Genomic DNA, 14,373 nt, shown 5'->3' on the forward strand with positions numbered 1-14,373 from the left:
CACCCGACTCTGCTGCTATGTAATTTTTCAGGGCAAAAAGTTGCCAGACAAAAAATATAAGGTACAAGCAGACACCAGCTTTGTAGGCATCGCCATCATTTTAATTTCATTAACTACTGTTACTAAACCATGGGCATACATCCAGGGCTCGACGCTGTCTAATGGCGGAATTGGCTGATGTGTTATGATATGAACATTACATGTACTAAGGATAAAGAGCACAACAAATATGGTTCTGAGAATTTATTGACTGTTGGCAAAATGATATAAAAAAATTATCTTGATAATGAAATAAATATGATCAAATGAAATATCTTAAAATTTAATACAAATATATACAAACATCACAAAACAGCCATATAAATAATCATCATATCTGTGAAAATTCAGTACATCTGTATACCTTCCAATAACCTTAACCAATACTCAATAATTAAACAAATCATTAACAAAGAACATGTCCATCCTTATATTTAACAAATGTAAATATGCTATTGCAAAGACAGACCTGAACTAAACATACATCATATCAGTAATATCATCAAAAAAAACATCAACAACATCTTTATAAGCATTTTTCTAATTAAAAACCTCTTCAGGTACAAGTCAAACATATGACTCAAAATGCATCACCAAAACGGTATAGAATCACACTATATCAGTATTAAAGTAACATGTTACAACAACAACAACAACATCATAAAACAACCAATACTCTTTATTTCAATGAAATCATAATGAAAAGCTTAAGGGATGGCTTTTTTTACGCAAACATGATCCTTGAAATGATACAACTATACGGTTAGTTTGAACAAGGCGTGGGAAAGGAATTCACGCTAAATATGATGCCGAGAAATGTTATGTTTGAAAAGTCTCGGTTTGTCTGTTAAGAATAAATAACTTGAAATGAAATGCATGAACACCCTACAGGACATGCCAGTAGTCAATAAAATGGAGGTATCATATAGGAACAACAGTAATTTTGACACAATATACTGAAATGATCAAACATACAGCAGAATGAATGTTGACAGGTTACATAGCGGGAGGAAAGTAGCACAAGCCTGCAAGCTTTGCACTATTAAAATCATTTCCTGACATGTTCAAGTTATATATAGCAGGGCTTGGTGAAAACTTTTGATGCTGAGCAATAGCATAAGAATTCAGGCTTGTTTATCAAAAACTATATTGACTGATGACTGTAATATTGAACAGATGCACACGAAAACAATAACAAATTGAACAGCAAAATTAACGGCATCTTCGTTACCTTTAAAGTTATAATATTTTACGATGTGCTCATAGTATCAAATAAAACAAGTACAGCTGAAGCAGTTATCTCAAATCTTGTTAGGAATACAGGTACTGTAGATCATAAGTGTATCAGAAGAACTTGGAGATATGTACCGATTTGAAAGTTTACAGCAATGACAGTAACAACATTGTTACCTTTAACAAGGTTCTTAACAATTGGCCCATTGAAGTCAAAGATGCTGTTTTAATGCTGTGTTTTGTGTGAATTTACATCAAGTATGATACATGGTGTGATATATTGAAACATGGTTAAGCATTAACTGGATAACAAAAATTAAATGTAAACTCGGACTTGATTTGAAATATACAATTTAGTTGTTTGGTATATGTTGTGAGAAATTATTTTTTACTACAACTCGGATTTGTCTTCAATAAAAAAGCTTCTTCATTGTTAAATATGCAAAACTTTGATTAATTAATTACTCACACATAGACGAGTAAATATGCTTTAAGTAATCAATCAATTTTTATATAGTGATGATATTTCCATGGAAATCTGGCACCAGTACAATTTGGCTAGAGCTCACTCATCAATATTTTACATAAAAAAATATGAACACTTTCAGCATGAATCATGCATAAAAAAGTACAAAGATTGCTGGGGTTTTATTTCATTTTTCATTTCCATTTTTGTTTATCAACTGCGCTTAAATCCTTAATATTTTTTTCACAATTGCAAACAAATGCCAACAGTTTGAATAAAGCTTTAAGGTTAAAGGTGTCAGAAATTAAAATTTGCTTTAACAAGAAAGTTGTAAAGTTAAACACTTGAATCAAACCATCCTCATCCTAATGTTAAACAGAGTCTCTTTTTGTGGTGTAAGGTTGTTTCTTCTTCTTGTGTATTGTGGGCTCTACTTCAGAAGAGCATGCACAACAGCCTTAGCGTTGAGATTTCTCAGGTCTGTGTATGTCTGACCAGTTCCCACAAACACGATTGGTTGGCCCGTCGTGTATGTCATGGAAATGGCAGCTCCCACCTGTAAATATTCCAGAATAAAATATAAGGTAAAGGGTATTTTCAAAGAGTGAATCAGTATACAGTTATTTCATGGTTACATGGGTTACAGTCAAAACTGATGTCCCATGGTGGAAGGGATGACATTTGAACTGTCGTCCAAGGCCAATAGTTCAGAATGTCATTCCCAATACCATGGGACAACAGTGTTGACTTTTTTTCAAATTACCAGAAAATAACTTTTTTATTAATTTATCAAGTTTATCTAAACATGAAAGGAAACAACTGCTTCATTAGTCGATCAAAATTTTATTGGAACAAAGTCTTAAAAATATTAAAAACATTAATTATATGCCGTCTCAAAATAAAATTTGAAAATTGCAATGATGTCTTAGCTGGAGAGGGAAACAGTGTAAACTGTTGACCGAGGAATAATTCAATCCAAGACAAATTGATAGCTTTCATGTAAAACAGCACAAAATAACAGATTTGTAGTTATCAGGTAATAATACCAAACACTAGTGTGCAGTCTTGGAGTTATATACATGCTGATAAACTATCCTACAGTAAAGATGATAAAAGGAGGAAAACAGATTGATCTGTGTAACGTTTTGATTGAAAACAGTTATATCGCATGTGGCAATGTTCTCTTTAATAGCCACTCCCTAAAGAGTCTTTTGACAGCAGTGTTGACAAACACTCTTTTATGTAGAACAAAGCAGATACATAAATATACCACAATTATTAATTAGATAGCAAAATCCGATTCAAGGCAATGATTTAATCAGCATTATACTTGTGCAAGAACAATTAACATTCATAATATTAATGCTGTGATCATTATAATAATTTAACACAAACCTTATCATCAATGGTATCAAACTTGGACAGGATGATGCCGTCGATGAGTCTTGGGTTGGTCATGTTTGAGTGGTCTGCCAGCGCCTGGTTAAACTTGGTCAGTTGGTCAACCGCCTCGTTACCCACCAGCGCTTCACCGACAAACAACACAAGGTCCGGCTGGTTCACCTTAATTAGCTAGAAGACAAAATGTACGCTTTAGCTTGTATTTCATTTTTATTTACAGCTTAACATTGAGTAAGCTCGTTTTTCTACACTTGACCATAATTATAAGATAAATCATTTACATTGAAAACAATTAAATTCTTATTACAACCAAATTAAGCTGTAATTGCTCATTATACCTTAGCAAGTGCCCTCATGAGTGGTTCATTATCCTGCATCCGACCAGCGGTGTCCACAAGAACCACATCAATATGGCAGTCACGAGCTGAAATAAAAACAACATTGGTTAACATAAAGCATAGAGCATAGAAATGCGCTTATTTTAAGAATTTTAAGAATCATGGCAAAGTTCCTTTAATAGGTTGATTGCCTCCATAACAATCCAAACAATATCAAGCATGTCAAAGTTCCTTTATTAAAGTTGATTGTCTCCATACATTCCCAACAATATCAAGCATGTCCAAGTCCCTTACCAAAGTTTATTGCCTCCATGGCTATCCCGGCCGCATCTTTCCCGTATCCCTTCTCGTACAGCTGTACCATCTGCTGCCCAGCATGTTTCTCTGGTGGGTGGAGAGCGTTCAGCTTGCGTGTGTGGGTCCTGAGCTGTTCCACAGCACCTGCGCGGAACGTGTCACATGCTGCAATCATTACACGGAATCCATTCTCTACTAGCCAAAAACAGATCTGCAAATAGAAACAGAAATACTCTTACAACTGCACAATGGATTTATGTTTAATCTTATATATTTTGTAGATATAATGTCAAAAATGTATATCACCAGTCAAAAATCTGAACACTTTTTTGTTCTCAGTAAAAAAAATTAGTTTCAATCGTTAATTTGTATAACTGTATCTTATATTTTTGTTTTTCAAAGACCATTCTTGAAAAAATGTTTTAGTCAACTTCAGAACTGATAAGCCACATAAAACCAGAAACTAACACAGAACAAAACATACAGGAATATTTATTTCAAGTTCTAACTAATACCCACTTTGGCAAGGTTTGTGCTCTTTCCCACACCATTGACCCCACAGAAGGTGATGCAATACGGGCGTCGATTCTGTTTGGCTTCCATGGCATCACGGAGAATGTCCACACGTCTCCGTGGTCTCAGGATCTGCAGGCACGACTCATTAAGCGCTGTCTTCACTGTCGTACTGATACCTGAAATAACAAATGATTAGATTAATGGAATAATTTCACATTTGCAAAGCATTGCAAAAACCAACCAATAAGAAGACTATTAAATTATTTTAGAGATAAATTGTTTAAGATGCCAACATAATTATTGTACATATCCGACACACAAAAGGTTATGATAAGGGTTGAAGACTCAAACAATACTCTTTAACTCAAAACCATGAGTCACTACAATTCCACAAATTAAATATCCCCCTGCAATGAACGCTCACTATTGAAATAGAAACTGATTAAAGATTATACTATTGAGCAGGACTGATGTAAAGTCTGTGATATGTTTCCTTAGGCCTAAAAAAAAAATTGTTTGGTTAGCGTTACATCCTTTTCAAAAATAGGTAGGGTAGGTAGGTTTTTGGGGTTTTTATTATTAGGCTTTATATAAGAATGTCATTTTCATCATTGGAGAATAGTGTTAAAGTTATCTCCTGTATAAGCATTTAAGGTTTTAAACTTCATATTTAAAAACCAAAAAAAATAAAAAAAATTAAGTTTTCATTTTTTTTTTCAAACTGACTATAAAAACGGCAGGGTCGGCGCCTATTCCGTAGGTAGGGTCGGGTAACCCGAACCAAATGTATTTTTTTTTATAGGTCTTATTGAACTTGATAAAATTAGTCCAATCTTATTAGTTTGTACATGTATAGATGGTCAGATTTACAAATTTGAGGCTGATAAGAATATGTGAATGTTGAAATGGGGCAGGCTATAAAACTAGTGCAATACAGTATGTGTATATCCCCATAACCATTGTAACTAAATTTACAAAGGAATGGATAAGAAATGCAAGGGAGAAAACAAGAAATCTGGCCCAAATTTGAGAATTCAAGCTCTGTATCTCCAGAGCAAGAAGTGTGATCAAACTGTTTCAGATATTTTGCCCTTTAATATTGTCACCCAGTGTGGAAAAGATAAAAAATAGTGAGAAGGTAAAAGTGAATTTGTCAATTTTCTCACAAATAAAGAGCCATACATTGGTACCAAGATTGGTAATGGTTGAATAAGATGTTTCTTTGTACATGGCAAAAATTAAAAGAGTGTGTTCTCACTGCTGAATGTTCCCAGGGTTTTTCCCTCCAGTTTAACAGCGACGGAGTCACACAGCTTCTGGGCAATGTCTGAAGCCACGTTCTTAGCTGAAACACATCAATGTTGTTGTTTATTTGTATGTCTGTCAATGTAGAATTCTACCTATAGTTCTACATGTTTATTATTCATTCTCAAAAAGTTAACAATTGTTATTAAATATTTCTACGAAAAACTATGAATAACCTTCATAATTATATTTTTAGTACACATTTTTTTTACATTTTTAATGCATCTCGACATGTTTGGTAAAATCAGTCCATTTATTTCACGTTTATGGAAGTATCCACAAAGTAGGATCACCTGGTGGATTCAAATATAATCATTTAGAAAACCTCTGACTAAACAACCACCAATTTTTAATCAAGTCAATATTTGGATTCATTTAGTGGAATTTAGCAGTTCACACATCCACACAGGTTACTGGCTAGCATACAGCCATTTACGCCATACACTTCAGAGTTGACTGCCAAATTAAATTATAAGTGCAGCAAAAATAAACAATTATACATAGTATTGTCATAAAATCATCAAGATCATTGTCACAAGTCAGAAGATGGGTTATTTATTGTGGTCACTGAAATCTGCCTGACCAACTTACAAACTAGATGTTCTTTCATCTTTTCCAATACGGGCTGAAGGTCTTCATGTGAAAGCATCTTGGAGCCGACCAGGTTCTTAAACATCCCAAACATGCCCTTGCCCCCTCCAGACTTCTTTGTGCTGTAATTAATGGTGAAAGTCAGGAAATGTGATATGACTGAGTGCAGTGACTCCTACCCAATGTCCACAACACAAATATTTATAGCGCAAAGTATGTCACATCTTAATTAGTGTTGTACAATGATTAATATAAAACCTTACTGAAAAAATAACAAATATGTCGCTGAATTTGAACATTTTTTATACAATGTTTGGTTGAAATGAATCCTAATTTCACTGTTAACTTGACTGCACATGATCTTCAAGAAGTTTTAAGAGTGAAAGTTTAGAATAATAACCAGCCAAACAATAAATGAGTTAACAGTGCACATCTGATAGCCAGTATTACCTGGCAGTCTGTGTGACCTCCTCCTCCTCTTCCTCCTCACTCTCCGAGTCAGTCTCTATGTTCTTCAGTTCCCCACCCATTGTACCCACCTGCTGCAGCTGTAACAAGATTTTAATTGAAACCTTTACCATATTGGTGTAGTTTGTGCTAAATGGCATTTGTGTTGACTCTGATTTTAGTTTTTTTCAACCACTGACAAATTATGAAATATCATTAATAAATCATCATCCTTATTTTATTTTTTTACCAAACTACATATTTGAAATGTTATACTAGTCATATTATATAAGACATATTGTTAGCAGAGGTATAGATTTAAAATGTATATCATATAACAGAGATGTTTTTCTGACAAATTTGGCCAGATTCCCAATGCTATAATGTTTTAATAGATTGACCCATACCTCCTCATCCTTGACATTGACCTGCCCATTCATGTTGTCCCCAGTCCCCTTGTTGAAATCCAGCGTTTCCAAGTCTTTCGATGTACCGCCCATCTCCCACTTGGTGCCGACCTTGCCCTTCTTTTTACCACTATCTGGGCTCTTTCTGCTCATAAGAATATACATGTAACATGTCAACACAAACACTGGTTTATACATACTTTGGTAGAATCCTATTCATTTATGTTCCCTGGTACTCAAGGACTATATCGTTATGTAACAATTTATTGGGCCAACTTCACAATAGCCAGTCACTACATTTAAGAGCTTGATGCACATTAGCAAAAAATCAAGAACATTAACATTATTAGAGCCTTTTCACCACCCATAACTTAGGCATTGAACCTGAAACATTATATATAAAATTAATATTGCTGTGTTTTCATTTTATTTATTTTAATTATAGGACTAATAATGTATTATCGATTAACCAGTGATATATCAATCAATTTCAAAAAGTGCGCTAAAATGTCCATATTTGTGGTGTTAAGAGCTCATACTTCCTAGAATTTTATTAAAAGGCTAGGCCTCTTCCAAATTTTGTCTTAAGAGTGCTGATTACTATCCTATAGACCACAGACTTCTGCATGCATTTTTCTATCCCTAAATTAAAGCATGTCAATGGTTATGTATTAGTAGGGATAATGTGAAAACACCCACGGTTCAGCTTTCGGTGTCTTCTTCTTTGCTCCAAATTTTTTCACAAGGTTCTGCCTGATCGTCTCCTCGTCCAGTTCCCCGTTGCTCAGATTACTTGTTGCCATGGGGACTGTGGGGGCAGGCTTAGGGGAGCTCTGCACAGGGGCTGCTGAATTGCAAATTAAAACATGGAATAAATACTCTCTTGATAGAACTGTGAATCATTACCGTATGTTTTACATGGAAGTGAAACCAATTTGGGCAATTTTTCTTATGATGGTACATGTAATCTAGATTTAAAATGAAATGGCTTCAAACAAGTTCAGTGTTTCTTGGACAATTTTAAGCAAATATCATTAAACATATGAAACAAGTAAAATGGCAATTTAAAAGCGTAATTACATAATAATTTAGTTAATCAGTAATTCGTTTCTTTAAAATTTGCAAAGACTGTGTTAAGAGTGTTTTCTCTACATTCCCTTGCGGGGTGATGCCTTGATCATAGAATAATCTTGTCTTAAATTACAGTTCTGCAATCAACTATAAACCATTAACTGGTAGTTATATTTAAAAACAAAATGTGTCAACTGTCACAAAATACCCCCTTCATAATTTTATGACCCCCTTTATACAGCCCTTTTTTATGGCAAATTTGGGGCCGATATTGGGCCCCATTCCCCATGGAGTAAAGTATATATTTTTTCCCAGGTTGTGTCAAAAATTCCCCCATTGTGGAAATTTTATTTTACTACTATCTGTAGAAGTCATATTTTCATTGTCAAACTGTGAAAACAGGTAAAGATCAGGTGGGCACCATGTTAAGTTTCAAACAATCGATAATCTAGCTCGCATGATGGTAACATGATTTTTTTCCCCAATTTTGCAATATACAAGTTAAATTTCCCCTGTCAAAATTTGGGGAAAAAGGGCTGTAGTATGTTAAGCCAGATTTAGAGAGCGGACACTGCAAATACAGTCTTTGTCAATTAAAGTGTCATAACTCTGGAGTGACTTAGGCAACATGGCTGGTTATGATTCTGCCCATACACATTCTGACCAAAATTACAATTGTGTGACTCAAGCATTATGGTTGCTTAACAAACTTGTCCAAGACCCATTCTGACAAAATTTGGTGATGATTGGCCAAAGGTTTCTCAAGTTATTGATCAGAGAAGACAGATTTGAGGTAATTTTTATAATTAAAGGGGGATAACTCTTGAGTGACTATAGTGATAAGACTTTTTATCAAACTTGTTTGAGATATAATGCCCATACACATTCTAAATTCAGTGATGATTGGACAAAGGCTTCTAAAGTTATTGAATGGACTCCGTACTGGACACCACCTGCCGAAAATACCACCTGCCCATCCACTCGCCTGTCTGTTGCAGGCAAAATTATAATATGTCATTGGTTTTTAAAACAGGCTTTTAATAAAAAGTAGGAAACTTGAAACCATTTTTTGTGTTACAAAATATGTGTTTAGCATCAATATCAAGACATTAAGGTTGGTTTTATTTGGAATCTGCAAGACATACAACATACCAGGGCTAGAATTCAAACTATTTTCCTACTTGCAATTTTTCTCAAGTGGGTAAATTTACACAATCAAAGAGTAACTTGCTTTTTTTCCAAAGTATTAAATAAGGTTAATTATTTAAGCATTCTATGCCATATAATAAAGTAACAAAAGTCAATACAAATGTATTATGATTTAATAGTCTTAGGAAGTCTGCTATTTTCAACATTTTTATCAGTACTGCAAGTGCTAACAGTGCGTTTTAGAAATTTGTCCATTCTGACATTTAATAAATGATTTATATTTGCAGACGACACATTTAGCGAAAAGCCCAAAGGGTATCGAATTGCACACACAAAAAGTGGTTTCTTCCCTTCGCTGTACTTCTCTGCTTGACAAGGGAGTTCACTGCTATGGAATTGTGTACTAAAAATGTGTACTACTTCATCAAAATTGGCACTCGCAATCAGTGTCCCAAAAGCATTTAATGCTTACCTGTTATGCATTGAAAAGCGTCTAAGTGACATGATATTCGTTATGTACTCATAAGCGTTCGTAATCTGGTATTTTGTATTGAAATATAGGACTCGCAAAATTTAGCAAGTAGATTTTTCCTCAGGTCAGAAAAACTGACTCGCATTTAGCAAGTATGCGAGCTTAAATTCAAGCCCTGCATACAAACATAAGCTCTGTTCATGTTCACACAAGTTGCCAATTTACCTTTCACAGGTTTGTTTTCCTTGCCCTTCGCTGGTTTCTTGTTGTTATCTTCCTTCTTGTTTTCTATCATTGATTTAACTGTCTTCCTCGACTTATCAGATTCTTCAAATGTTTTCATCACCCTAGCATAATAAAGATTTGTTAAATAACTGCTGTTGTTTTAAATTTGTTTTAAATTTACTACCTATTCATCTATCACTTGGATCTGTGTGAAATTATTCTATGACAGAAATCTTGATAAATAATATAAAAAATATCCTATTGATTTCCATGTATCATTCAATTTTACGAATTTACAATTGTTTCAGACATAATATTTCAAACCAAGAATGATGTAGAACAGCTAAAAATCAGATCATTTTTATCAAACCTGGACTATAACCTTGTTCAAGATAACTTCCTGAATGTTTGCAGGGTTTCCGCCAGCCCTTTATGGCATGTCGGGCCCGACGTGCCTTCCGCTGGCAAGGCTAATTACCGACACGCGTTTATTATGCCGACATGCTTTAATCCGCGTAACGACAATCCTTATCAAAACAATCATCAGTTTTGACAATACACAATTTTGTTGCGATTGCAACGGTTGCAACAGTTGACTGACAGCCAGAAGGCGTGTCGGGACTATTACGGCATTTGTATCAGCCATTCAGGATCGACGACAGCATGAAGGCGTGTCGGTGAGGTTCAACAGTGCAATTAACCAAACTCCTCCTATTCTTTATCAAAATGGGAATGTGTGAAAAACACCACTGTTGTAATTGGGACCTTCATCCCTATAATCATCTATGAACGCAAAGTAAACAATAAGTGTTAATTGATTTCGGTAACATAAATCATGTGTCGTTTTATTTTGTTTCTTAATCCAGAGTCCGTTTGTTAACCAATTATTTAATTGTAATTGAGAACCGTGTTAAGATATCTGTGTTATTATAAACAAGGGTTATGCTATGTCGTCGTATGTAATTAAGTCGCGTTCCCGCCTTAGGTTTAGTGTAAAGTGTTGCTTATTATTAAACTTTGATTATTTTATCGTTCTTTTAATTTATTTAGAAAAAAGATAAATAAATCTGAAAATACACATTACATTCCCTTTAAGTTATTATTTAGCCAACCCGGCTTTAAAAATATAAGCTGTTGCAGCTTTAAATACGAATACACCCACAAGCAGTCGCTTTGCTCCGGGCTCTTTTGTGTTCCAGCATGCAGAGTGCTTTACACGTTTTGCTGTGACGTCAACGGTGTCAATAAAAATAATACCCGCATTAAACCAAACAGGAGTCGATCGATATCGTCGATATTGTATGGTCGGAAAACTTGAGAAATACCAATAATTAATGAAGAGAAACCATTAAACCTTTTCACAAATATGTTTAATGTTAATCGGACTTCAGTTGCTAATTCTAAATCATAGGAACATACTGTAAACTTGTTTAAAATGCAGGAAATTGCACCATTTTGGCTACGAAAATAAAAAAAAATCGACGTCGGGAGGGGAGGGGTTCCGACACCCCTCCAAAACCCTCCCCTTCCGTTATGCCTTATGAAATTCCTGGCGGAAACTCTGGTTTGGGAAATCCATTTTCATGTATAATCAGATAAAAAAAGTTGTTAACATTTGTGTTTCTTAACTAAAAAACCCCATAAACCTCCATACCTTCCTTTCTGTGTTTGCTTTCTTGTCTCCTGCTCTATATCAAACAAAATCCTGTCAAAGTCAGCCCTGAAATCAAAACTTCCAGAAATTGCCCCATTCTGCAGGTCATCCTTGTATTTATTTCTGAATTCCAACTGTATTGTGTCCAGAAACTTGTCTACGTAGGATAACTGCAGTATCTTCTGGTAAGCAACCTGTAAAATAAACATTATTTGTAACATTGCATTTAAACGAGTATGACACTACACCCAGCTTAAAAAAATAAACATGATTCTGCTTCATTTTCTTCTTTCAAAATAATTTAATGAAGGTCATGGGTTGTTTCCAGCTGCTTACCTAGCTGAGGAAATGTGACAGCCACCCTTTTTCAATAAGTGAAATAGTTATAGTTTGCTTTACAATTTAATACTATCATGTCTACGTATATGGAATTCATCTCGTGGACACTGCTCTGCAAGTGTTATCCATACATGCTATATCCCCTATCCATATCCTCTGGATTTTTTTTAACTAGCTCAAGGTTGACAGTGGAAAGCATTCATAATATTATGAGTGTAAAATTCCATAAAGGACAACGATGAACTAGTCTAAAAATTATTGAAAGAGTGTGTTTCTGTATTTGTTCTTATATCATAAATGTAGATTTTGCACTACTTAATTTCGGTGCGTAAAAATCCCCAGGAATTCAGACCAAAATCCACTGGGAAGCCTCTCAGAAATATGGCATGTATTATTGCTCAATAAATTGATTGGAACTTATCTTTGTGTTTCAGCAGCAGAAAACAAAAATACGTGAAAATTTATTAAAAATATCTTTATCAACACTTACAACAAACACCAGTTCGAACTCATTGTCAAGCTTGTACTTGAGCGTGAGAGCCTCGTGAGTGAACTGGTTACTTCCACTTCTCTCCTGAAGGAAATGAAATAAAAGTAATTAAATGCTGAAAAAGACAGTCAAAATAACATTATTCTTAAATAGTTTAATGGTAAAACTTAAACCATCAGCAAGGTTTTTAAAACAAGAATTTTGACATGTGATGCCATATGGAATCACTTGTCACATCGAAATTAACGAGCTTACCTGTAAAATGACACTCCTGATCAAAGAATTGACTGGAGCAGTAAAAAGCTGCGATGTTCCTTGAAAATACCAAAGGACAATGCCTCCTTTACTAAAAATTGTAAAGAAATCTAACATTTTGATGTTTTTTATCAGAGTGTTAGTTAGTGTGTTGAAATTTCCCCGGAAGTTACGTTGCAATTGATCTGGTTCACCGAGTAGCACAATATCAAGCGCCTGTCTGAAAAACGCTGCCCGAGGGAATGTTGGCTAGACTCTAGCAAATATTAATATGGATAGCTAGATATGTAGTAATTGCCTCCCTTTGATTGTGCTTTCCTGTTGTATGATAATATTACAAAGGCGCACAGCTAGGTAGATTCCAATTTTCTTTGTAAGTGTGAGGTTGTTGTGTTGTTGTTTTTTTATGTTAATGCATTATCGTGTTAGGCTTATTTTACTTTAATGATCAAAACAAAAACAAAAAATCTGTACATATAAAAAATGCGATATGTAGGCGTCTTTTTGTGTCCAAGTAGAAATTTACAAAAAAACAATTAAAGGAAAGTTTTCTTTAACTTGTGCACAAATCATATGGGGATAATTTGTTTGTATATTTTGTTCCAGATTACAATGATACTGACTTATTGTCGGTAAAAAAAAAACTGTTCATAGCTAATGTCGATTTATATGCTGTTCAGACGATCAACCAGCAATAAGGAAACATTAAACATGCCTTGATGCCTTAACTGACATAAGCAATGCATTTTGCCACCAGTTACACGCATTTTAGGAAATGAAGGAGAACCTAAAAGTCGTCAAAATGGTCACACATATGATGACATGTATGAAAGGTAACAAGTATGACTGATAACAAGTATGACCAAGCATAAGCATACTATAAAAATATTGTGGTAAGGAAAATGCAAATGCATTTCCTTTCGCAAAATATGACATTCTAATCGTTATGCCATTAACAATTCACTCTCTGTATTTTTTCATGACTGTTTAAAAAACAATGTATGAAAAAAGGAAACATTACATTACGTATATGAACCCACAACTCAAGTGCTTCTCTAAGGGCTTCGGCGATAGGAGATTTACGGGCAATAAAGGTTACACCACAAAGCATGCAATTACATAAATAGCTTGATATATCGATGCAAGCTCCTTTTAATCCACTTTAAACGTTAGACTACAACCGTTTTGTCTAACTAAATGTTTGGTTAATGCACAAACGTGGCCACCAATTTATATAATGTGGCCATAGGGAAGCACCGGGAAAACAACATGTTATCAGAAATCTGACAAGGGAATACGTCCCCATGAATACTGATAAGAACAACGATGAATATTGTGATGTCTGTCTGTTTGTGTTTTATGCCAATCTCAGTTATTGTACAATTAACGTTCAAATGTTTCAAATGAGTTCCACAGCATGGCTTAAACCCGCGCATAGCTGACCGTTCCAAGGCGGGACCCAAACACTTATTATTGAACTTTAAGGTTTGTTATGTATGTGTTGTGTCCCTCGCTCAGTATAATTGGTTCCCAGCCTAATGCATCTAAACACGGGTTTCGCGTGTTTTACTAGATTTTTTTCTGTAGTTTTCAATGTATTATCAAATAAAACTCCAGGATGATAATGCCTATTTGGATTGGCATTTTTTAAAAGATATATATAATAGGCATTATCATC

At 34.6% G+C, this 14,373-nt stretch overlaps 1 protein-coding gene across 2 annotated transcripts; it reads right to left on the minus strand.

Moving 5' to 3' along the window:
- Positions 1-228: 228 nt before the first annotated feature.
- LOC128234780 (signal recognition particle receptor subunit alpha-like) lies at positions 229-12,862 on the minus strand. 2 transcript variants are annotated; one of them, XM_052949300.1, is made up of 14 exons: positions 12,696-12,862; positions 12,441-12,524; positions 11,612-11,805; positions 9,958-10,079; positions 7,740-7,884; positions 7,041-7,185; positions 6,637-6,734; positions 6,187-6,308; positions 5,549-5,635; positions 4,294-4,466; positions 3,772-3,985; positions 3,478-3,563; positions 3,134-3,310; positions 229-2,294 (listed from the first exon to the last, which is right to left on the minus strand). In XM_052949300.1, exons 1-14 carry the CDS (start codon positions 12,810-12,812, stop codon positions 2,169-2,171), a joined length of 1,890 nt encoding a protein of 629 aa, XP_052805260.1. In that variant the 5' UTR covers positions 12,813-12,862; the 3' UTR covers positions 229-2,168. The 2 variants fall into 2 exon arrangements, with proteins under 2 accessions (XP_052805260.1, XP_052805259.1); XM_052949299.1 differs by having other exon boundaries at positions 7,740-7,887.
- Between the last annotated feature and the right edge of the window lie 1,511 nt (positions 12,863-14,373).

The sequence above is a fragment of the Mya arenaria genome, chromosome 5 (assembly GCF_026914265.1).
Source record: "Mya arenaria isolate MELC-2E11 chromosome 5, ASM2691426v1".
NCBI classification, from domain to species: domain Eukaryota; kingdom Metazoa; phylum Mollusca; class Bivalvia; order Myida; family Myidae; genus Mya; species Mya arenaria.